Below are 23,432 nucleotides of genomic sequence, written 5' to 3' on the forward strand. Positions count from 1 at the left end.
CCCCCCCCCCCCCCCCCCCCCGTTTTTATTCCTGTCTGTTGCCATATGGTGTGTTTACAAAGCAGTAACTCAACTACTAAGGAGCAGGTTTCTGACGCTCCTTTTCCTTTAGGATTTACAAGTGTTGGCATTTCTACTTCCATATCTGCTGATACCTCTCCCATTGGACACTCTTCCCCTTCCGGATTGAATTTTCTGTATATAAGATTCATCAAAGGCAAAAAGCAGCCCTAACAATTTGAGATGGTAAAATAAGTAGCTGTCCGATTTTTCCTAAAGCTGTGCTAGCTTCTTCCACATATTTACAGATGCCTAAACTCCCTATAATTGTGTAAATGATGTCAAGGTGTATCTTGTCTACCATAAGCCATAATATTAAAGCTTATTTGGCCTCATTGTGCTGAGAAATTTCTTCTTACTGATGGGGGGTGGGGGGGGAAGCTAGAAGTAATTGGCAGCCCTAAGGTATTGTGTAACTAAGCTCTGTCTTCACAGTTGTACTTTGAGAAACTTATTTTTACTTTGAATCTTACAAGGTATGGCTATGAGACAGATGTGTGTTTTAAACACAGAAACAGATTTTAAGTCACATTCTTTATAATACAGTTTGCATAAAAGTTCTTTAATAGCCTGTTTTAAATAAACCAAATTTGATAGACGTTAATTATGTAATTGGTTCTGAAAGAAATCTCCTTGAAGGATAGACTGTCCATTGAAAACTGGACTCTAGTACACTGTATGTAGACTACAGAGTATTTTTGTCACTTTCTTGTTCTTTTGTGTGTGTGCTCTAGGGGTCAATGTTCCTGAAATCCCTTGTATCCCTATGCTAAGGCATCTGTACATGAAGTGGGTGAGACTCACTAAACCACAGCCGTTTAAAGATTTCCTTTGCATCAGCTTGCGAACTTTTGTCATGAGGAACTGTGCAGGTAATACTATATAGTTATGGGTGAGTTAAGCATACTCTGTTGTAAAATGTCATGATGAACTCTGCATTTGTACTGAAAATTACGTTACTACTATATGCTTTTTGACTCATACAATTTGTGAATGTAACATAATCTTTTGTTTAGTTGAAATATAACGTTAGCAAAAACAAAAACCAACAGCTTAGTGTTTTATAAGCTTGACATTAGTTCATTGGATTGTTTTAATACATTTCAGTCATTTTGGTTTCTGATTTTCTAAGTATTAGGGACAGTTATTCCACATTTAGCTTTGTTTTTATGATGTTCCTCAGCTAAACAAAGCCTTTAGCACCTCGTCTGTTATCTGCATTGTCAAGGATAACGACTCCCGGTTTGGTCTTAATGTAATAAGACCTATTTGCTGTCTACGTGGCTGTGCAGCTTCTTACCCTGTAATGTTGTTGATCACTGTTGTCTCACCCTGAGACAACCTATGTCCTCTTTCAAGTTTATGCATGGTTTTTAGAGTCTGCTTTTCTTGCCATCTCTTTCTCTTCTCTTTATTACTTTCTGTGGAGTGCAGCATCTCTTTGGTACACATATTTGGTCTTTTTTATCCTTCCGGGATTATTTATATGCTGTTTCTCCGTTGGAAGTCTTAATGGACAGGGCCATTGCTTTTTTGGTCTTTGCTTTTCTCTAACATACGCCTAGACATAAAGAGATGATAAAATGGTAAAGCAGCGCATTTGAGTGAAGGATCACATTTTCTTCATGATGTTTTTGTTCCCTTTGTTGTTTTGAAATGAAAGTTATTGACAAGTATATTCACAAAACATACTGCTTATTTCAACATTAGTTTTGAACTATTTTTATGCTGAACAAGTTTATGGTTAGCAGGCTAGCACTTTGACTGAAAAAAGCTTGGAGTCCAGACAGCTACCCATAGTCTGTCATTTATAAGTTACTCATTTATAAGTTGTTGTTTTTAAAAAGTCATCTTTTAAAATAATTTACTATATTACGATTTGTTGTTTACTTATTCCAGGACCCACAAATTCCTTGAAATATGTGCCCTTGGTAACTGGTCTGGCATCTGCTCGTAACCTGGAACACTTGGAAATGGTTCGAGTCCCTTTCCTGGGAGGTCTCATCCAACATGTGGTTGAAGACAGCTGGAGATCAGGTATCTGTTTCTTTTAGTTACAAAACAGGTTTTAAAGTTAGCTTCTGATTTTTTTTTTGCTTTGTTTAGTTATCTCTTAATGTTTTTTTAAATAATATTTATAATTATCTTTGCTTTCTTTATGGTGTATTTGATGAAGGTAAGTATCCGTGAGCACAGGTGAATATTCTCTGCCTTTGTATTCATGTTAAACCTTCTCAAGATAAATACAGAGTGATGAGGCAGGTTTTCTGCTTTGTTATTTTTTACTTGGTAAATAAATGATACCTTCTTTTATTGAGCTCTGTCTTAGAACTGCTGACCCGGTGGCCCTTTGAGGAGAGATACTGCATAACTTGAACGTCTTAGGTCTCCAAAAGAGCTCAGGCTTTAGAAATGCTGTTGGGTCTGGTATTTATTAGAGTATATAGAAGTTTCCGTGCCTGTTCCTGGACATTAGCTGCATCTGTTGGATAATAATCTTCATATCCCTTAGCTGCAGGAAAGAGGAAACTAACAGTTTGCTAATCATTTCATTGGTAAGAAAAGATTGGCGTAGATATATAGCACTTAAAACTAGAAATGCAGTTAATACAAATTAGGAATAAAGTAAGATGGAAAAGAAAGTAAAATGAAAACTCCTCCAGTAACATCGATGACGTAAAGATGAGGTTGACGCTGCTGAAGCATGCTGTAGACATGTCATACATGTCACCTCATAGTCGGAGTGAGGTCCCTGTGCTGCACCGAGCCAAAGATGGAGATAGACTCCCTCCAGACAAGCAGCATTACAGTTATTTTTATTTCAGTAAGCAAGATAAAAACCAAAAGAGTAAAGAAGACCACAGTGTCCATCTATTAAAGAGGAGGCCTAAAGAGAGCCGACAGACGCTGTATCTCAAAAGACATGATGAAGAGTGAAAGACACTCTGTACAGAATGGGAAGAGATCTTGAGTATGGATCTCTCTAACAGTGGGCTCGCATTAAGACTATGTAAAGCGTTCTTGACGTTAAGAAACAAGCAGGCATCCCATTAGGAGAATGGGAAAGGACTAATGCATAACCTTCACATAGGACTTTATGTACACAACAGATAAATGTGGAAAAAAAAAAAGAAGATGGAATTTCACAAGACTTAGGAAGTACAAATTAAAGCTAATGTGTGCCACAGAAGCACTGACATTACTAGTTTGAAAGGCAGTAGTGTTGGCTGGGTCGTGCACGATCAGGATGATGCTACTATAAGCTGATACTTCTGTACTTGGAAATGTTGGTAGACGTGATCTGCTCACATTGGCTATACCCGCAACAGTTGTCTTCTTGGCTTTAAACCCAACAGAAAAGAATTGATGTTTACCCGGAAATGCATGTGAGATATGTTTATAGAAGCATTGTTGCTAATAGGCTCCCAAATCGGACAGCCAAACATTGATCATCCATAAGATAGGTAATTAAAGTATGGCATATTCACATGCTGTTCTGCACAGTGCAAAGGAGCAAACTGAGAGCCCCCACAGCAGTGTGGTGAATCACGTAGGAGCATTTTGTCAGGGAAGCCAGACACAAAGTGTACATACCTGGTGACTTTGTGTTCAAGCAAAAATACATTAATGATTTTTTGTCTACTGCCCTTCCTTTTGGTGTGATACTTTTCAAAAAACGTATAGGGGCTGCAGAAATGTCTCTGTGGATAAAGCATTTGCTATATGACCATGCTGGACCTGGCCCAGCCCTCAAAAAACTTACGTTACATAGGCCACATGAATCTGTAACCCCAGCACTAGGAAGGCGGGGCTGGGGGGGGGCGACGATGGACAGCCAGTGTAGCCAAAATGACAAGTTATAGTTTCATTGAGAGACTGTGTCTTAAAGCATACGTAAGGTGACAAGGAATAAAGGAACCTCTGGCCCCTACATGGGTGTGTGCAGTGGTACACGCACACAGGAAATTAATTGATTAATTACAACAAAATTTGAAAAGTCAAACATGAAAAAAGTTAAAGCAGTGCTATCTTGTTCCATGATACCTGGAGGTTCAGGATTTGACCAGGAGGTGGCAGTCTTCCTGTAGTTCCTCCTGGGTTTTGAGCATTTTCTTTGTCCTAAGTCTTGAAGTGTTCAGATGGTCAAAGTATGTTTCCAGAATGAGTATCTGTTTTGGGGAGTAACCGATAGGAATATTTCACCTTGAGATAATTTTGATTGTAGCAACAAAGCATTTTATTTTTAAATAAGGAATTGCTTTCTAAGGCATGTATAACTCCTTTACCACAAGTTCTGCAGTCAGAGAAATGTTTATTTTTCTTTCTTTTTTCTTTAATTAGGTGGCTTTAGGAATTTGCACACTATTGTCTTAGGAGCTTGCAAGAATGCCCTTGAAGTAGACCTTGGCTACCTCATCATCACTGCTGCCCGGAGGTATGTCTTCACTCTACCTTACATTTTCTTCTTCTGCAGTTACAGTGTATCTACACATACTTGTGTATAAATTTTGATTGTCTCATTTGGATCTAATATACAAAGGAACTACTTCTGTAGCAGGTGGTATCACTTCATGTTTGTCTGTCTTCAGAGCTGGAGATCTTTGAACTGTATTCCAGTGGGTCAGCCCTGGAAGGGCATATAGTATCACTGTATAGGAAGGCAGTGCCTGAGTGTAGTGTGGATAGACATTGATGACACTGGTGTCTGAAGGCCTCTCCAGCCATTCTCCGTCTGTACTTGGTTTTCTAAATTGTTTTAGTTGATGATACACTTCCTAGTCAGAAATCTGTCTTTTGCAGTGTCACATGTCCATCATCTTCTAAGTGTGTCTTCATATCACTTTATGCTACATTATCTACTTCCCACCTCTTAGAGGTCTATCTCTATGTACACTTTTACATTTTCCTTAAGTTAAATTTTTTATTAGTTTATTAAAAATTTTTACTAGTATATACCAATATACTAGTACATACCAATATACCAGTATATATCAATGATAGACTATTAAAAATAAAACAAAAGAGTGTTTCTGAATTTAACTTAGTGTTTTTATATACCATAGACGTGTATCCTTTTTAAAGTAAAGCATTAACACTAGCATAAGAACATTGTCAGATGCCAGCATTAGATGCACAGAGGAAAAGTTTTGGGTTGTCAATTCCCGCTTTCCACTGTAGGTTCTTCAGACTGAACTTAGTGACTCAGGCCATCAGGCCTGCATAGCCAGTGGTCCTCACTGAGCTGTCCGCCAAGTCTATACCTCACTTAGGTCATCCTTAAGGAAGTTCGTAGGGAGGAAAAAAGGGTTCCTGGGCAGGTTCTAGGATTCTTACTCTATGATTTATTGTTACTAATTGAATAGTTAAGTATACTGCCTAGTGTGAGGCTGCACTTGAAAAGAGAAATTTCAGGGATTTGGTTGGTTGGTTGATGTTGTTGTTGCTGCTGCTGCTGCTGTATGTTTTTTAGTGGAAAGAGAAAAAAGTTCTTGATACCTGTGGTAACTTTTGTAAAATTATAAACTTGTTTCTACATTCTGTTATCAGGAAGAATCTGAGTCCATTGTTTTCCTTTAACATGTTTTTCTGTTTGTAGGTTACATGAAGTTCGCATCCAGCCTTCTTTAACCAAAGATGGTGTCTTTTCTGCCCTAAAGATGGCAGAATTGGAGTTTCCTCAGTTTGAAACCCTTCACCTGGGATATGTAGATGAGTTCTTGCTACAGAGTAAGACATCTTGTTTATTACCTGCATGTGCTGTGGAAAACGTGCTTGATTTACTGAGATCTGAATATTCTGTGTCTTTATTTTCTTGACTGTAAGCTGACCTAATGTCTTAAGTGCTTACATGTGTTAGAGAGGAATTGTTTTACTTCCATGTACTGAGTTCCTCTTCCATGTGGCCACTGCTGTGAGCATGCTGTTGGGACTGGAGTGATTAACACTGGGTAAAGAAAACCTTTATCTGGGTTTGCAGTTATCTTCACTTTACTGTCCATGTTTCTTTCTGGTTCTGCTTCATTTTCTCAGAATGTCTTTCATAGTTCCATTTGAATTTGATCTGTTACATTTCTTGGAACTTTTGATGGTTTCCTCAGATGAGGTTCCATTCTTTGCTCATATTTTGCATTTCCATAATAAGCCAGCTGGAGTTCTGGACTTTGCAGATACTGTGAGCACACAGTGGTTAGTATCCATTTTACAGTAATTGATGCTGGCTTGATGACATTTTGAGTATGCAGTAACAATTAGGAACTCATCCCTTAGGGTTGAATTTAAGTCTGTCAAATACATTATTCAAACTATTTTCCCACAAAACATTTGTAAGATAGTTGAAATTTACAACAACGATGTGTTTTCATTTTACCAAGAATTAATTTGTCAGATAATTTATAAACATTCTTGAACATCCACTGTCATACCAGATGGTTTTTGTGTTTCCTTTGGATCTGATAATGTGCATTACAGAACATGAAAGGTAAAACACATTGACCAAGACAGCCTAGGAAAGTGCTGGACAGAACCCATGACTCCCTTATTCATTTCAGAGTGTTACATACAGTATGGCAGTTGTGCTTTTGTTCATTGCTTTTCTTCCTCCTTTTGCTTTGAGCTTCTCATTAGTATTCGTGCAGAATTCTTTTAAGAAATCAAAGCACCTATTTGTAGACAATTTAATACCAGAACCACTTTTAATTTATGTAGCTTGAAAACTATTAGGTTTTATCAGAACATCATTAAGAGGCTAAGATAGTAGAATGCTTCAAAGAAAATTAACCCTTTTCTTATCCAGCTTTTCTGGTTATGAAAGAAGCTACTGGTATCCTGTTTCTATAGCATCGGTGTATAGATGCCCTGATGTCAGAATCTGTTCTTTATAGGACTTTTTGCTCCAAAGATCTCATAGCTTTAACAATGTCCCTATCCTCAGGTCAGCCCCCTTTAGGCAGCTGAAGGCTTACCTGTTGTGAAAATACCATTTGCAGGACTAGGCGGGTGCTTCGTGTATTTACACCAGTTCTGCCCTGTTGTATTCTCTTGCCTCGCCACATGTTTTCAGTGGGATATAAACATTACTGCTTAGCTATCACTATTTCATACCTTTCAAAATAATTTGTTTCGTACTTAGTAGGCTCTTGGTGTTAGCCTTTTTATAAGCCCTTCCCTTCTGAGACTCTTCAACGTGCCTGTATATGGACTCTGCTTCAGCAGAGACTGCCAGGGAGTCTGTAAGGATAAGTGTTAAGTTACAAGCCATCTTAAGAAGGATAAAAGCTAGGGAGCTGGGTCAGAGGGTACAGTGATTGCCAGGCTAGCATGAGGACTTAAGTTTCCCAGAACCGATACAAAGCGGATGTGGTAACAATGTCTTAAGAATCTCAGCTATGAATGTCAGCTTTCCTTTAGACAGGTGGAGGGTATAGACAGGTGTGTCCTTGGATGTTTTCAAGACAGGTAGCCTGTCATTGCATCAGAACAAGAAGTCCTATCTCAAATAATATAGAAGACAAAGACCGACACCAGAGATTGCCCTCTGACCTCCATGCGAGCGCCATGGCACACAGATGTACCCATACACACAAAGTGAAAAATAAAGAGGGAGGAGTAGTGTTCATTCTTGCTCCTTCTCTGCCGTCTTAGTAATTCATATCTTGAAACAGGAAGGTGAAGGAATGGGATCCTCTTGTAGAACTCAAGTCACTTTTTTGGTCTGGTGAAGTAGCTAAATGGAAACATCCCTTTCGTCCTCTAGCACTTACTAAGGATGGCAGTGGCAGATGGGGTGGCGAGTGTACTGAAAAGCTGCTGCTGTGTACTGGAAATAAAGATGGCCAGGATTCCGGGCCAGAGGACCACTTAGAGATGGAGTCTGTTCACATGCATTGGTTCTCTCAGAGCTTTATGGGAAGCCGATCAGGGTGGAAACTCAGGAATATAGACTGAAGTTCTAGAACAAGAGAGAGAAAAAGAGAGAGAGAGAGGGAGAGAAAGAAGGAGAGGAAGGGAGGGAAGAAAGGAGGGAGGATGAGAATTGAGAGTTGCCTGTTGTTAGTCATAAGATTGTATAATAAGATTCTTAAGTACCTTCCTACTTTTCTCTTGACTGGCTCGAGGAGCCATTGAAAAAGATGATAGAGCAAAGAAGGAAGGATAATTAGAAATGTAAAAGATCATCCTTTGGTAAATGACAAGCTAGACACCATCCTAGGCTACATGAGCCCATCTCCAAAACAACAGCAAGAACATAAAGACATTCATAGCAATCTTTAATACTTGAAGTATTCAGTAAGTAGTGGTTTTTACCTTTAGCTGCCCTGTAAGAAGAGAAGAAAAGAAGAGAAAAGGAACAGAAATGAACTCCTGGCATCATCAGGATTTTAAGAATTAAAGCAAGTAGAAAGCCCCAGGAGCAGGAATGGGTTGCATTAAAGGCAAGACATGCATTTCTCCTTTTACAGTGGAGCATTTATGTGGACAACACCTAGAAAATAGAGTCAGTACAAGGATTCACTCATCATAAGGGAAAACATAGTCTTCAAGTCCAGAAAGTAGCAAGGAGGTTGATGTTTAGGATGATGTAAGATGATTTTTGCAAGAAATACCAGCACATCCTGATGGTGGGTAGTCCTAGGAAGTGTGAACTATGTGGAAAGTAAATGTGGTAGTGCTTGGGGTGGATTGATAGATTAACACATAGTTCCACATATTTCAAGCTAAAGATACACATTGCTCTATTGTGCGAGACAGTTTCTCAAAGAGCAACTGAGTTTTCTTTGTAGGGTTGTTCAGTTACTTTCAAGGAATATAGGCTGTGTATGGTACTTCGATTCCTAGTACCGTCCGTCCTACATATTGAGGATACAATTGGAATAAACAGATGATCCTTCAAAGAGCTCTTATATTTAAGTAACTGTACCAGAGAGTGAGGACCAGACGTATGGGAGAGAGAATGTTGATATGCAAGAGATGAAGAGGTTCCCAGTGACATGATTTAGGATGATTTTACATTCCCTCCCTCCCTCCCTCCCTCCCTCCCTCCCTCCCTTCCTCCCCTGACTGTTCTCCAAGATTGTGACCTGACCAGTGGAATGTGTCTGAGTTAGAATTCAGTTCCAGGGACAGGTGGACACCTATCACCTATGCTGTGGGCTCAATAGTAAAATCTGAGCCTGGTTTCCCATAACCACATCAGAGTTCAAAATATGTTATATATGAGAGACTTTCATTTTTATGATTTTGATTTTCTTTTTAAAAGATAAAATTAAAGTTCATAGTTGTATGAACCAATATATCTCTCAGTTATACTTTTTCCTCTTTCTAAATAGTTGAATATTGTTTATGTCCTATTAGCTATCCCTGATTTTTAACACAGATTTTTGTTTGTATGAGAATGCTACTGTATATTCCAAACTGACTTTAGGTTTGCAGCCAACCTCATGAGGACCATTGGTAGAACAGTTTAATAACATGAAAGGATAGGATACAGAGTTGGCCACTCCATGACACGGAGACTTTCATTGACATTGATTTCTTTCTAGGCAGAATGGCGAATGCAGATTTGGTGAAGTATGGTTTGGCTGATGTAGTAGAAAATCCTGGTATTATTACCGATATAGGAATGAAGGCAGTCAATGAAGTTTTTTCCTGTATCAAATATCTGGCAATTTATAACTGTCCTCATCTACACAATCCATATAATTGGATCTCAGGTACTGTAAACTTGGAAATACCGCTATGTTTTTTGGCAGTGAAATAATGTGTGTTTTTTATGTGATATTATTATATTCCTAATGTAGATATTTTTGATACATAGTATCTTATGTGGCTTGTTCATAAAAGTTCTGAGAACCATGATTCAGTGAGTTGGAAATCTCCTTCAGTTTTTAAAGCTCTTAGCATAAAAGGTTGCACTGCCCCAGTTGTAGATTTCAGTTCCCTGGTCTTCACATGCAGATCTTTTCACGGACGATTAAAAGTCTCAGCCCAGAAGCTAGACTATTGTTTCCTTGAGAATTACCTTCAAGATGGCACATCATCTGGAAACACAAAGTACGGATGGGCATATTTCTAAACTCTTCCTTACGTGACTTCTGAAACTCTAACCTGAAATGAAAACTTTTATTGACCAGAAGTCCTATTTTATCTCAACCTCTCCTGTCTACCCGTCTCATGCGAACAAGTGAATTCCGTACTTGATACATTTCCTTATGGCACAAGTTCATCTTTTCTAAAAGAGTGATGCTGTCTATAGCCTTAACTGTCTGTGTTCACAAGGCTTTAAGTAGATTAGCAATTTGAGGATGAGTTTCTTGTGATACGTACTTTAACCACACAAGGACCCCTGTACTTCTTAGTGAGCCCTTGGCCTCTGCAGTCAGAGCAATGGCCATGATCTGCACCTCATTGCAGAGCCGCTCGCAGGACTGTTCAGTGCTCTTGAGCCTCTTCTGAGATGACGTGCCACAGTGGCTAGACTTCACCTATCAGTGGCCTACATGTTACTGGAAATTAAGAATTTTAGTATATAGCAGGTATAGATCACTTTAAAAAATAACATTTATTGGATTTTTGGTTTGTTTTTCTTAAATACAGAAGAGTATAAAGAAGAAAACAAAAAATGGCTTATAATCCCATCATTCAGAACTCCTGTTAACACTTAAATTAAAGTAATACATGCACTTGATAAATTTCAGACAGTGCAGAAAGGTACAAAATGAAAAGTCTCCTCTTCTCAAGGTAACCATCATCAACAGTTTCTTATATATTCTTCTGGACAAATTACTTTGTGCATATTACATCCTATACATTTATGGCATTTAAAGTGATTTATAGACAGACAGATCTTCCTATGTGTACACTGTCCTGTGCCTTATTTTTCGTACTAAGTATGTTCAGGAGAGCTGTCCATCTCAGCAAGCATATAGTTCTTCTCATTCTGTCAAAGTAGGTGCATCTGTTCGACTAAGTGAATGTGCCATGCTTGCTTTACCCAGTGTCCTGTTGCTTAAAGGCATGTAGGCTGATGAAGAGATGACATTTAAATCAGGGCCACCTTAGATTCACATCAGTGTTTCCTGTGCCATGTATTTCTCACAATGAAATTCGCTCTGGAAGATCATAGTAGGGAGTCATCAAGCCTTAGAGACCATGAAGTAAGGAAAAGTTACTCAGAGAAGAAGGATTGGAAGGAAAGTCTTTTGTGATCTGCAGCAAAACGTCCTCAGTTACTTGAGTACGTTCTGTTATGTCGCTTTCACAGACCACTCGAGGTGGACTCGGCTGGTTGATATCAACCTCGTGCGGTGCCACGCTTTAAAGCTGGAGTCCTTTGGCCAGTTTGTTGAATTATTGCCCAGCCTGGAGTTTATTTCATTGGACCAGATGTTTCGTGAACCACCCAAGGTAAAGCACAGTTGAGAGAAGTTTTTGTATCAGTTTCTTCTGATACACGAAAGAAAAGAAAACAGTCTGATGTTTGTTTCATCTTAATAAATGTGGCTGTTTGCTGTTGTATAGTTGTAACTTTTTAAAAGTTCCCTCTTCAGTGAGGATTTAACATTTATAATAATGGGTAGCCTCTTGTTATCAGTGAATATTAATTAAGGGCTCTTCAGAGAAGGGAAAGGAAAAACAAGATGCTCCCTCCTTTTTGTAAATTAAGGGTAAGATGGAGGTGAAGCCGCAAACCTGCCTTAGAGGCTTCTTCTAAAGGACTTAGAAACTAGTCAGCCGAAACTCAGGTCTAAGGCGTAGGTCCTTACTTTGGAAATGCTTTACTTTGCTGCTGTCTCCTAATAAGTTATCTATCCAAGGTTGCCCAATTGTATAAATTGTAATTTACAGCTGCCTTGAGCATAGAACTTTTCTCACGGTGCTCTATGTTGCTGTGGTTCTGTTCTCACTGTTGACAGTTTGTTAGAATTGGAAAAGCATAGGTCACAGAACCTGTTTTCAGTTAACAGCTAAACCACTTACTGGTCATGTACTGTCACACAGACCTCTTCCAGGATGCATCTGATGCTTGCAAATCAGGCTAATAATGCTTTTGCTTGAAATGTTGTAAGCCTTGAGTAATTCTTTTATATATATTTTAAAACATTTCTTAAGTTATACTTTTAAATATTAGTCCTTATGTAAAGATGAAATGAAAGGTTACTGATGAGATATTGTATGTAGTATCCCAAATTAATAAGCACATGATGTGTCTGCCTAGGGCTGTGCTCGAGTTGGTCTGAGTGCAGGAACTGGAATTGGGGTTTCCTCAGCGCTTGTGAGCAACCAGAATTCCAACAATGACAATGATAATAATGCTCAGAATAATAACGCCAACATCCATGACAACAATCACCATCACCCAGATGATTCAGATGAGGACAATGACTTTCGTCAAGACCTACAACAAGGAGAGGCACAGTTTGCAGCCGATGGTAACTCAGATCTTTCATGAGCTCCAGAAAGAAGGAATTTTGCTTTGGCTTGTCTGATCCTCTCTTTCTTGCTTGAGCTTGTCACTCTTTGTCTACACACACAGAAATCTCTAAGAGAATTCAGAGAGTGTAAAAGGCCAGTAGATCCTGGGGATTAGGGTACTTTGGTAGCATTAGAGGCCTAATTTAACTGAGTTTTAACTCTGAGCTCTGTGCCAAAGCAGCTTCTCAAACTATTGAAATGAAGAAAGAAGTGAGCACTGGCTGTAGTTCTGGACATGTTTCACAAACTGTAAATCTTCACAACTGTGCAGCACAGAAAGTGCATGTGCTGATTCCAATTTATAAAATTTCAACTTTGTAATTACCTGCCCGCTGCTTTAATAGTTACTGAACAGCTGCTGCATGCCAACCCATGTACCAAGAGGTTCCTTCTACATACCCTTCTAATGAGTACGGAGGAGCTGAGGCGGTTTCCTTACCAGGTGTCCTAGCTTCTCAGTTGATTTCTCAAAACTAGAGAAAGAATTCATGTAGTCATCTTTGTCTTTCTTTTGTCTACTCCTGTAGACATAGTAACTATTAAGAAATAGGGTTATCCTGTTCCTGTGGGAAGATTTGTAATGGAAGGCATCTTGTGAACATAGATGTCCCGACCAGTGAGTTACCTATAGTCTTTTCTTTTTGTCTTAGCAAAGTCACCAGACTGACTCTGAAGCCTGGTGGTCATCTGACAGCTCAGCTCTGTTTGATATGATCCTGGAGTCTCTAGCCATTCTCCTGCTCTTACCTTAACCTCGTTTAGCATTCCTCCTCTCCCCTTCTCTCCTTTTTCATTGTCATTTAGAATAGCATCATTAGTGCCAACTCTATATTGAGCTCTAGATCTTTCTCTAACATTAAACTTTCTGTGGATGGTTCCAAGCTTTGTCATTTTCATATATAGACTCGTAGATACTGTAAGCTTAGAGTCAAATCAGTCTCTTGACCCAAACCCAAGAGATAGAATGAAGTAGGTAGTAAAGATAAGAGCATGTGAACTGCATGTGTGCATTTGACATGCCCAAGAGTCATGGCATGTATAGGTCACAGGCACCATAGAAACACAGATTCAAAAGACATAAATTATCTCTGGGAAGTTCTTACAACTTTAGTTCAAAACTATGCAAACCCTGTAAGTGCAGTTGTGGTGACAGGGGGCAGTTGAAAATTGTGCCCAGCACAGAGGGGAGAATACCTCTTATTGCAAAATCTCATTATTGTATTTAATACTGGTATTGTTCTGACTCAAACTGAGATCAGCCAGAGGGTTTTTTGGGAAGTATGATGTTGCTAGATTAAATATCTTGGATATTGCCTTGAGAGATTTTACACTTAATTTTGTAAACTTCTGATGAAATCAGCTGTTAGTAGTAGTTGTAAGTTGAAGCTCATTGCTCTTAAGGTTTTCATGGGACTTATCCTTTGGAATAATGTGAGAATAAAACCAGATGTTCTCATCACTGGTACACACTAGGTATAATAAACACTGAAGAACATCTAGCATTTAAATGCCATTAAAGTGTTATAAACTATATGTAGTTGATTAATGATTTTTGTTATGCATTAATCAATAGATGACAGCCTAATCTCAAGGACGTCCCTAAGAAAGGTAGAATTTGAGTTTGCATGCTCAGTGTAGCTTGGATAAGACAGTGGGTACCACAAGGCTCATTGTTCATAAGATGATGATGATCATCAAGCAGATACCTTAATGGAGACATCACCCAGCTATCCCTGTCAGGGATGAATATGGTCTTTTGTTTCAACTATGACTTTTTCTCCTGCTTTTATCTTACATTGGTTGGTGAAATAATCCTTTTCTATCTGTGATTTCCTTTTCTGTTGATTAGCTAGCCACTTTGTCTCTCTACTGAAGTAGTGACAAGCTGCTCTTGTAAGCAGGCCTCACAGTGACAGGGTGTTGTGTCTTCAGCACTGCCACAGTCTTGCATGCATTGTAGATTTTTGTGTTTTCTTTAGTTTTAACTTTATTTTTATTTAAGCATTGAATGAGATGGAAGACATGGTCCAGGAAGATGGAGACGTGGTAGCCGAGAGTGGAAGTGGTACACCAGCTCACAATCAGGGAGTTCTTCCTATGGATGCTGATGAGGAACAAGCAGGTAATTGTGCCAGTCTTTCTACATCCATTCTTAGGACATTAGAGCCAAGTATAGTGGAGAATAGGAAGTACTAAGAACAAGTTCTGCTGTGTTATCTGCTATTCACTATTGAGAAATGTTAGAAACCATTGCTAGTCTCTGTGTCTTATGCATCTATATCTTAAGTGATTGTTTCCTTTTGATTTGTTTTTGTCTTTTCTTTGTAGCTGCAGCCAACACTGCTTTTTCTTATTTTACTGTCTCATGTGTGGATGTAGAAAAAGAAAGCACACAGATTGTTGAGATAAATAATCCCATTAAGTACATTTCTGTTTGAATGAGCAGTGTTCAGTGTGTGTGTCTGTGTGTGTCTGTGTGTATTTGCATAACAAGAAGTCATAAATGGTAGAGGTCAGAAGAGAGGTGTGAAAATGATATGAGTAAATGCCCGTTTATGAAAGTCTCAAAAACTTATTTTAACTTAAATTTTAAAAAAAATGCTTGAACTCTGTCCTCATTTCAGAGGGGAAGGGGAGCAAGGCGGAGGCTGAGCCGGGTTACTGAGTAGACCAAAGCCTAGTCTCTGACTTCAGTGTCAGACAGTGCACTAGGCCTATAAATGACCTTGACCAGCTCTTTGCTTTATGATGGGAAACAGTTTCTCAGAGGCAAGTGGTGCACTCAGCATTACTTGAGAGAGTAACAAGGCACAGTTTGAGGTTAGAATGCAGCACTGTCCTTCCTGATTTGCTGTCACAGTACCTCGTTATAGATGTAGTCACTTACCCAGAAGACAGACTCACTGGGTGTCAGCTTGCCAGGCTTGTACAATGTGATGTGGAAAGGCAGACCAGATAGATACCCTGCAGCTCGAGTTTCGTTACGTGTATCACTGTCAGTCACTTGTCAGGATCAGGTCAGAAGAGCGGAAGGTCTGAAGTTGTGCTAATGTGTGCTTTACACAGGCACCAATCCACTACCAGAGGGCAACGCAAGGTCCTCAAGTTAGGTCTGCACTCACCACTCCATGCATTGTGAGCTTTCTCTTCTTTGCTTTGGCTTGTGTATTTGCAAAATAGAGCAACTGTGTAGCTTAGTCTTTAAAATACTACAACTGTTACTTGTTTGTATTAAGATAACCTATTGTGCTTTCTGAAATAGTGAAGTTGGGACAGATGTTTTACTCTGCTTTCAGTTGTCATTCTAGTCATACTTAATGTCGTCATAATGGCTTTAACTTGTTAAAATACTTCCACAGAATCTCACCTGAGTATTTGTTTGACTACAATAAGTGACAGAGGCTACCCTGATGAAAGCATCTCTGTGACCCCAGATCTCTGAAATAGTATTTTCTGAGAGAATTTTTCTTGGGCAAAAGATATTCTTAGTCTTGCACTTTTTGTTTTAGGACCTAGTGGTCTGCAACGTGTGGTAAAACCAACACCAATTGCTGTTCCTGATTCAGAGAGCGATGATGAAGAAGACAGTCTAGAACTCCAAGAAGTCTGGATTCCTAAGAACGGTGCCCGGCGTTACTCAGAACGGGAAGAAAAAACTGGAGACTCAGGACAGTCTAGGGAAACGGCAGGTGAGAGGGCGCCCACATCTGGCTTACATTGGGATGCTTCAGAACTGCTCCACTCAGTCTTCATGATGTGTGTGTGCTGCAGTTTACAGTGTAGCTTACACATCTGCATGAGCTAGGAAGCAAGGAAAGCAAAAGGCTCAGCAGGGTGGTGGGCCATACTGCTGTGGGGGGTAGGGCGGAGCAGGGTGGGAGGGGTCTCAGTGGGCCTTAGGGAGCTGTGGTATCAGGTGGTCAGTGGCCACTCAACAGCTGATACTCTGTCCAGTCGTAGTCTGGATCTGGAGGCTGCTGCAGCACTCGAGGGAGTCCTGACATACAGGAATGCAAAGCTGCACTTCGTGTATGTGGGGTTTTGATGATCCTAAGCTTTTGGACCTGAGCCTTTAGCATTCAAGGCGAGTACTCTGCCATTGAATTGTATCTCAAGCTCCCTAAAATATGTTAGTTTGTTTGTTTTGTTTTGTCTTTAAATAATTCCTTGCTTCCCTTTCATCCCAGGCAACAGCTTATTCTATTTGCCTTCCTAAGAAACTGTACTACTTCTCTCTCTTCAGTTCACAGTTCGTCCTTATCCAGCTTTTCCTCAGTTCTCAGAACCATGGACTCACTACTTTTAGCAAAGGATACTTCTTTCAAGCTCTTTTTATTTTTTCTAAACAGTGTGCTCATTTCCTGTATATTCCTTACTGTGTTTGTGTGTTCAATACACAGTTAACACTGTCCCTGAATCATATATAATCTTTATTTTAGAAAGCTCAGGTTTTTTGAACTTACAATAATTTACTAACCACTGGCCGATTATTCAGTTTTTTGTTCACTCTTTTTAAAATTCAAATAATATACTGTGGCTGAAAAGAACCTCCAAGGAAACTAAAATGTAGGAGGACTGGGACCAGCTGACTAACTTACAGTTTTTCCTACAAAATTCAATTTCTAAATCAGGCAACTAAAGTCTGTGCTGGCCAGAAGCCAGCCTTCTTTGCTTATTCTGTCTGTATTCATTGAGCCTTGCTGTGCTGTAGTGACCTTGTAGGTGCTGTGAAGGGTCAGGTTCCAGCCTGTCCCTAAGATCCTTTAGTCCAGTTGAAGTCAGGTAGAAACTTAGACCACAGTGTTTCAGGCCTTACAGTAGTGGCTTTAGGGTGGACACACCAGGGGATTGCACGGCACCCTGGGCCCTTTGGTGCTGAGGCAGGCCTATGTTGAGGGAGACGTTGGGGCCGGGTGCAGGGTGTATGTAGAGGGGGCCAGATGGGAAGTTAGTTTCAAATGGAATCGTGGAGGCTTTAGTGGGCAAGCTGGAGGAAGCTCCAGAGATGGGTGCAGAGCTTTGTAGCAGTGAAGTAGACCATTAAGTGACTAGTCTCCTGTTCCAGATTTACTTTTGCCTTTCGTCCAGAATTTGTACTGAACTCTTTTCTTTTCCTCGGGTCATTCTTCTTTTTCTGTAAGCAGTAAGTGGAAAAGGCAAGACTCCACTTCGAAAGAGGTACAGCACCTCCCATCAGACGGGCCAGGCGAAGCAGCTTCCCCTGGAGGAGAGCAGCTGTGAGAAAGGCTGTCAGGTCACCAGCGAGCAGATCAAAGCCGATATGAAAGCAGCTAGGGATGGTTCTGAAAAGAAAAAAGCCAAGGATGTTTACCCCAGCTGCAGCAGCACAGCCGCCAGCACAGTGGCAAACTCGAGCTCACCCAGCACGGCTTCCCAGAGCCCGGACTTTGTAAGGACGGTGACCAGCAGCGGCTCCTCCGAGCCTAGCCCTCCAGAAGTGGATGTTTCCAGGCAGTGTGTCTGCTCCCCTGGTGGGTCAGAGGACTCTGAGGCCATGGAGGAGGGAGATGCAGAGAGCTCTGTCTGCCCCAGATGCTGCTGTCTCAGGCCCCAGGAGTCTCAAAGGAGAATTGGCAGGTGTTCTGATGAGGAGCGTCCTTCAACCAGCCGAGCCTGTGTTGTGAATGGCGCGGATGGTACGAGATCCGCCTTTTCCTTTAGGACTCTGCCACAAGGGGGGTCTTCAGGCCCAGCACATGATGAGAGGACTAATGGGAGTGGCTGTGGGGCTACAGGTGAGGACAGGAGGGGGAGCTCCCAGCCTGAGAGTTGTGACGTGCAGTCTAATGAAGACTACCCTCGGAGGCCCCTAACCAGGGCCAGGAGCAGACTGTCCCATGTACCGCTGATATCTGAGTCAGGTATGACAATGCTCCCAGGATTAGCCACTGCAGGGCAGGGCTGGAGAACGCCCTGAGATTGTTTCTTGAGTTTTTTTTTTTTATAAAAAGCTAATTTATGGTAAATGGTACTCTATTTGGGAGTTCTGTGGATCATAGAAACTTTTACATAATTTTTAAAAAGTGTTTTGGTGGAAGCAGATGTAAAACACTGTGCATCCAGAAAACTGAGAATCATTTCACCTTTAAGAAAAGTTAAACCGTGTGCAATTCTGATTCTGATGCCTGAGCCTACATAGTCACAGGAGTGTTGCTCCACCCCACGCTTAGGGTGTCTCGGAAGACCTAGAGCTTAGGGGAAGGTCGGAGCATGAGGTAGCTGGGCTGCTGAACTTTCCTGTGCATTACTGGGCCTGCCTCTGGGTTTTTTAGTGATTGGTTTCTGTTTTTGCTTTTTTCTGAAATCTGTTTTGCTTCCAGCTAGGTTTGGCAGGAGATAAACAGGTAAGTAAGTAGTTTTCCTCAGATTGTTTGGGTGAAGGTACACACATGGGCACACACATACACACACACACACACACTTAATTTATATTTCTGTTCTAAGATGATCCCTTCTTGCTTTTATTAAATTACTAATATATACCAGCAGATAGTAATGGATTTTAATTTTCTCTAAGCATCTTAATTTTAAAATCTTAAAACCAGTCCCACAACAGAGGCATGGCCTGCTTTTTCATAAGTGGAATTTATGAGGCATTAAGCTCACAAAAGTAAGCTTTCTAAGTGCAAGACTTAACATATATGCAGATAGTCCTAGTGGTATAAATTCATATAAAACAAGTTGTATTTGAAGATACAGTGTGCTCTTTAAACTCTGATCTGTTATATAATAAAAATACTTTTCCCAGCTTGAATTTTAAGATGTTTTATGGTAGTCTTAAAAAAGCATATAGAAAAGAATGTATAACATGGCCATTTTGAAGTTTGCAGCTGGCTCAGTAGCATTAAGAACAGTCACACTTGCACCTGACACCACCACTCAGCTTCTTTATCACCCTGACTCTGAGCTTCAGCCCTCTACCTACTGGGACACTTTAGTTGCCTGGGTTTCAGCTCTGTGAAGTCGGATGTACAAGCTTTCCTTACTCTGTAAAAGGCCTGCCCTCATATGCTTAAGAGAAACAGTCTCAGCTTCTCATTTTAATAAATGTCTATTTTCTTTTTAGTTATATCAGAGTTTGTAATAACTGATTGGTGAAGATACTGTTCCAACACTGAGTCCTATTTAAGAACTATTATGAATGGCCAATTATTTGGTATCTGTTTCTTAAGTGTTATCAGTTGATCTCAGAATTTTTTTTAACATGAACCATTTATCTTGGAGGTCCTTTTCATTTCTTCTTCTTCTTTTTTTTTTTTTTTTTTTTTTTTGGCCTTAGGTTTTTCTTACTCCTTTTTCAGTTTTATTCTCATCTGTCACATGGTCTGACTTTTTCAGAGGTTAAATAATTACCTGGATAAAAACAAGAAAAATTTCACTTTAACATTTTCTACTGTTTTCCTCATTTTTATTTTTCTGTTTGAGATAACTTTTTTTAGTTCTGAATATTTTTAAAATATCATTCAAAATGACTAGTTTACTTTTAAGAAGTTTTTCTGGGAAGAACAGAAATCAATACTTTCTAAAAGTATTTTGTTTATGAAACAAATATCACAGAACACCTAATGTGGTTGTGAAAGAGTAGCATTTATTAAAATAGTTCTCAGAGTTGCTGGTCTCTGTCCTTGGTGCTGTGAGGCTGCTCTTATCTGCCCTTTTTCTGGAGCACCGTTCACACCCACACGTGTAATGCTGTTTCATTGTCTGTCTGCGCACTAGAGCAGGAGCCACACGCAACAGGGACAGTGTTTGTTTGCCGTTCTTTTCCCAGCCTCTAGCACTATGTCTTATGCAGTGTGAAGCCGAATGGATGAAGTGGGCTTAGTAAGTGTAGCCGCCGTAAGTTATGTTGATGCTAGACAGTATACAAAAATCATTAGACATGGTCCCCTACAGGAAGGAAGACACAAAGGAATAATAATAGGCATAAGAAATTTTCTTTTCCTTATATGTGTGGAAACACTTGCTCAAAATCATCTACAAGTAAACCGTCACTTCATCTTATAGCTTTTTGTAGAAAGGACAAACCAGTTTAGTCCTAGTGGAGAGCAGGGAACATAACCAGAACACTGTTACAGACAGTAAAGGGGGTGAAGGCATTCAGGACGGTGAGAAGTTTGAGATGGGATCATAAAAGGAGAAGGCAGAAGACCATTGTAGTTGGCTGTTAGATGACTGAAACGGGCCTGTTTGGTTTGTTTGCACTTTGATGATGTCCTGAGGAGTTCTAAGAGGTCTGTGAATCTTGGTGGTGGTAAAATATGTGGCCTTTAGCTGGCTTTTAGTCATGGAGGTAGGTTTTGCCAGAAGTTTCTTCAAGATATTATTGGATGACTAAAACTCTCTCATTTTGCCTTCAGCAAAACAGCTACTTTCAGGTGTTTGGATTTGATATTTGATATATTTGATCTCCTTTGTAATCTGTACTAGAGTGTTTACACTGCACAGTAGTATAGGAGTGATGGTCAGTGAATTGGCATCGGGTGTATTCACTCGGCTGCACATTGCTAGCATGCTAGTATGTGTCAAAAATGAGACTTTCAATATCTTAATAATAGATTTCATAGATTGTGCGGGTTTGTGTTTAGACTTCGCTTTTAAATAAAATTCTATTCTTATAATTAAATTACAACATTTTAGTAAAATACTAGTAAATTGAGGTTAAACCTCACTGGAAAATATTGTAGGGCTGGTAACCTAGTGACTAGAACCAGATTGAGTGGATTTGACTCTTGGTATGTACTTAACATCTTGGCAAGCTAGTTTTCCTTCCCGTGATTCAATTTCCTAGTATATTTAATGAGGATAATTTAAAAATAACTTATATTAGAAGTGCTGTTATAAGAATTCAGTGATTTAATACAAGGAAAGCACTTAGAGCAGTGCAGGACATAGGGAGAGCTTCTCAGTCAGTGTTCATTGTAATTCTAGTGGCTGACATTGAAAGAGCAATTATTGCCTTTAAGGTTCAACTTTTACTTTAAATATACAGGTGTATGGGGAAATACAGAACAGTACATATTAATTGGAGGTCCAAATCAATTTGTCAGAACCAAATGATGGTCATCTTTCAAACTCTGAAGGCACAAAAGATGTTCTGAGCAAAATAGCTAGAGTGATGAATGGGTTCAGACACAGGTAATGGAGACAACTGAGGCCTACAGAGTGGAATAATACAGTACCTGTGAGGTACAGTGAGGCATTTACTCCAGTGTCAGGAATCGAAACATACTCACTAAGCAGCAGCCATTGGGAAGGTTTTGTAGTAGGGAAGTAATGAGTTTTGTTCCCCAGAGGTATCTATAATGGGTTGAGGCACAGGCCAAAGCCAAGAACATGGATAAGGGTTGGGAGTTGCATGCACAATGGGATGCTTAAGGTAGGAGGGGTGATTGTGGCTTGGAGCAGCCTTTCAGAGCCATCACCTAACTATTTCAGCAAGCAAATGGAGATTTGGGAGTTAGGATAAACATACTTTCATATGTAACTGAGTATGTTCTATGGGGGGAAGCAAAGAAGGATACAATTCGGATTTTCTTTTTCATAGAAGTTGCCAAAACAAAGCCATGCCATGCCATGAAACGAAAACGAACTGCAGATAAGTCTACCAGCACCAGTGATCCTGTGATTGAGGATGACCATGTGCAGGTAAAGAAGAAAGCTATCATTTCACAGATTCAGCCCAGTTCATGCAAAGAAACTGAAGGTTCTGTCTTTATAGACTGTCTATATTCTAAAGAGAAAATTTGGTTAACAGACCCTAGGTTGTCACAATGAAAACTTTCACCCTTAAAGGAAGCAAATCATTGGGAAGGTACACTCCCTTGTAACTTCCAAACATTTATCATTGTAGGTTCTTGTATTAAAATCCAAAAATCTTGTTGGAGTCACAATGACCAATTGTGGAATCACAGATCTAGTGCTGAAAGACTGCCCCAAGATGATGTTCATCCATGGTACGTACCTGGAGTTGTGTTTATATACCAACGTCACGAAACCTTCAGAGAATTAAGCAGGCTGCAACTCCAGCTAACCAGGAGACTAAGGCTGGAAGATTACAAATTTAAGATCAAGTGCCAAACAGCAAGATTTAATCACAGAATTTTTAAAGTTTAAAAAGAATGAAAACATGTATATGTGCTTGCATGGCAGCTGGCGACGCAGCTCGGTGTAGAATGTTTGCTGCTTCGCACCTTCGCACGTGGGACGTCCTAGGTTACAGCCTCAGCAGTGCCAAGCGAGCAACAGTTAATGCTCCTGTACAACAGTGACATTATTACTTTTCACAGGAATGTTTTGGACTATCTTTAATTTTGTCTTTGCTGTATGGTTCTCGCAGAATTACTCTGTAGTGAGGGTCTGCCTGCTGAAGCTTGACCCTTTTGTGTGTAGCCTCCCCTTGGAAGTTAATTGCTCCCTGATGTGGCAGAGCGCTTCATAGCATGGAGAGGCTGCAGTCAGTTATACCTCAGCTCAGCTCTGGGCATGCGGCTCTGTAAAGGTCCTGTAAAGGGGAGAGAGTAACTGGGCCCCTGGTGCTTTGCTGCTCTGTGTTTGGTTATGTGCTCAGTTGATCCTTAGTTCCTGGCCCATGGTTGCTGCTCCCAGCCCATTCTCTGGGCCCGTTGCACACAGTTTCTGATTCTACCATCTCCGCCCATTTAATAGACTCCTGCATACTTGTTACATCCTTTACATGACTCCCTCAAATATAGGCTGTTCTGGGTGAGATTTTAAAGTGTTAGGTGTATATTATATCCGTTTATAATGGGATTTTTAATTTAAAATTTGTATATCCCTATTCAAAAAAATCTAGGCTGGGGTTGTGGCATATACCTTTGATCCAAAATAACTTGGAGGCAAAAATAGGCAGTACTGTG

The 23,432-nt window shown here is 40.0% G+C and overlaps 1 protein-coding gene across 4 annotated transcripts in view; it reads left to right on the forward strand.

The window, feature by feature from the left end:
* The window catches only part of Fbxo38 (F-box protein 38), a 48,785-nt gene that overhangs the window by 19,081 nt on the left and 6,272 nt on the right, over window positions 1–23,432 (forward strand). For all 4 annotated transcript variants that reach the window (XM_028774203.1, XM_028774205.1, XM_028774204.1 and 1 more), the window contains 12 exons: window positions 795–932; window positions 1,960–2,097; window positions 4,402–4,495; window positions 5,657–5,787; window positions 9,600–9,770; window positions 11,321–11,463; window positions 12,275–12,488; window positions 14,534–14,653; window positions 16,041–16,220; window positions 17,676–18,413; window positions 22,100–22,200; window positions 22,406–22,508. In XM_028774203.1, coding sequence (XP_028630036.1) covers window positions 795–932; window positions 1,960–2,097; window positions 4,402–4,495; window positions 5,657–5,787; window positions 9,600–9,770; window positions 11,321–11,463; window positions 12,275–12,488; window positions 14,534–14,653; window positions 16,041–16,220; window positions 17,676–18,413; window positions 22,100–22,200; window positions 22,406–22,508 — 2,271 coding nt within the window. The remainder of the gene's footprint in view (window positions 1–794; window positions 933–1,959; window positions 2,098–4,401; window positions 4,496–5,656; window positions 5,788–9,599; window positions 9,771–11,320; window positions 11,464–12,274; window positions 12,489–14,533; window positions 14,654–16,040; window positions 16,221–17,675; window positions 18,414–22,099; window positions 22,201–22,405; window positions 22,509–23,432) is intronic.

Source organism: Grammomys surdaster, unplaced genomic scaffold (assembly GCF_004785775.1).
Source record: "Grammomys surdaster isolate TR1022 unplaced genomic scaffold, NIH_TR_1.0 239, whole genome shotgun sequence".
Lineage (NCBI taxonomy): Eukaryota > Metazoa > Chordata > Mammalia > Rodentia > Muridae > Grammomys > Grammomys surdaster.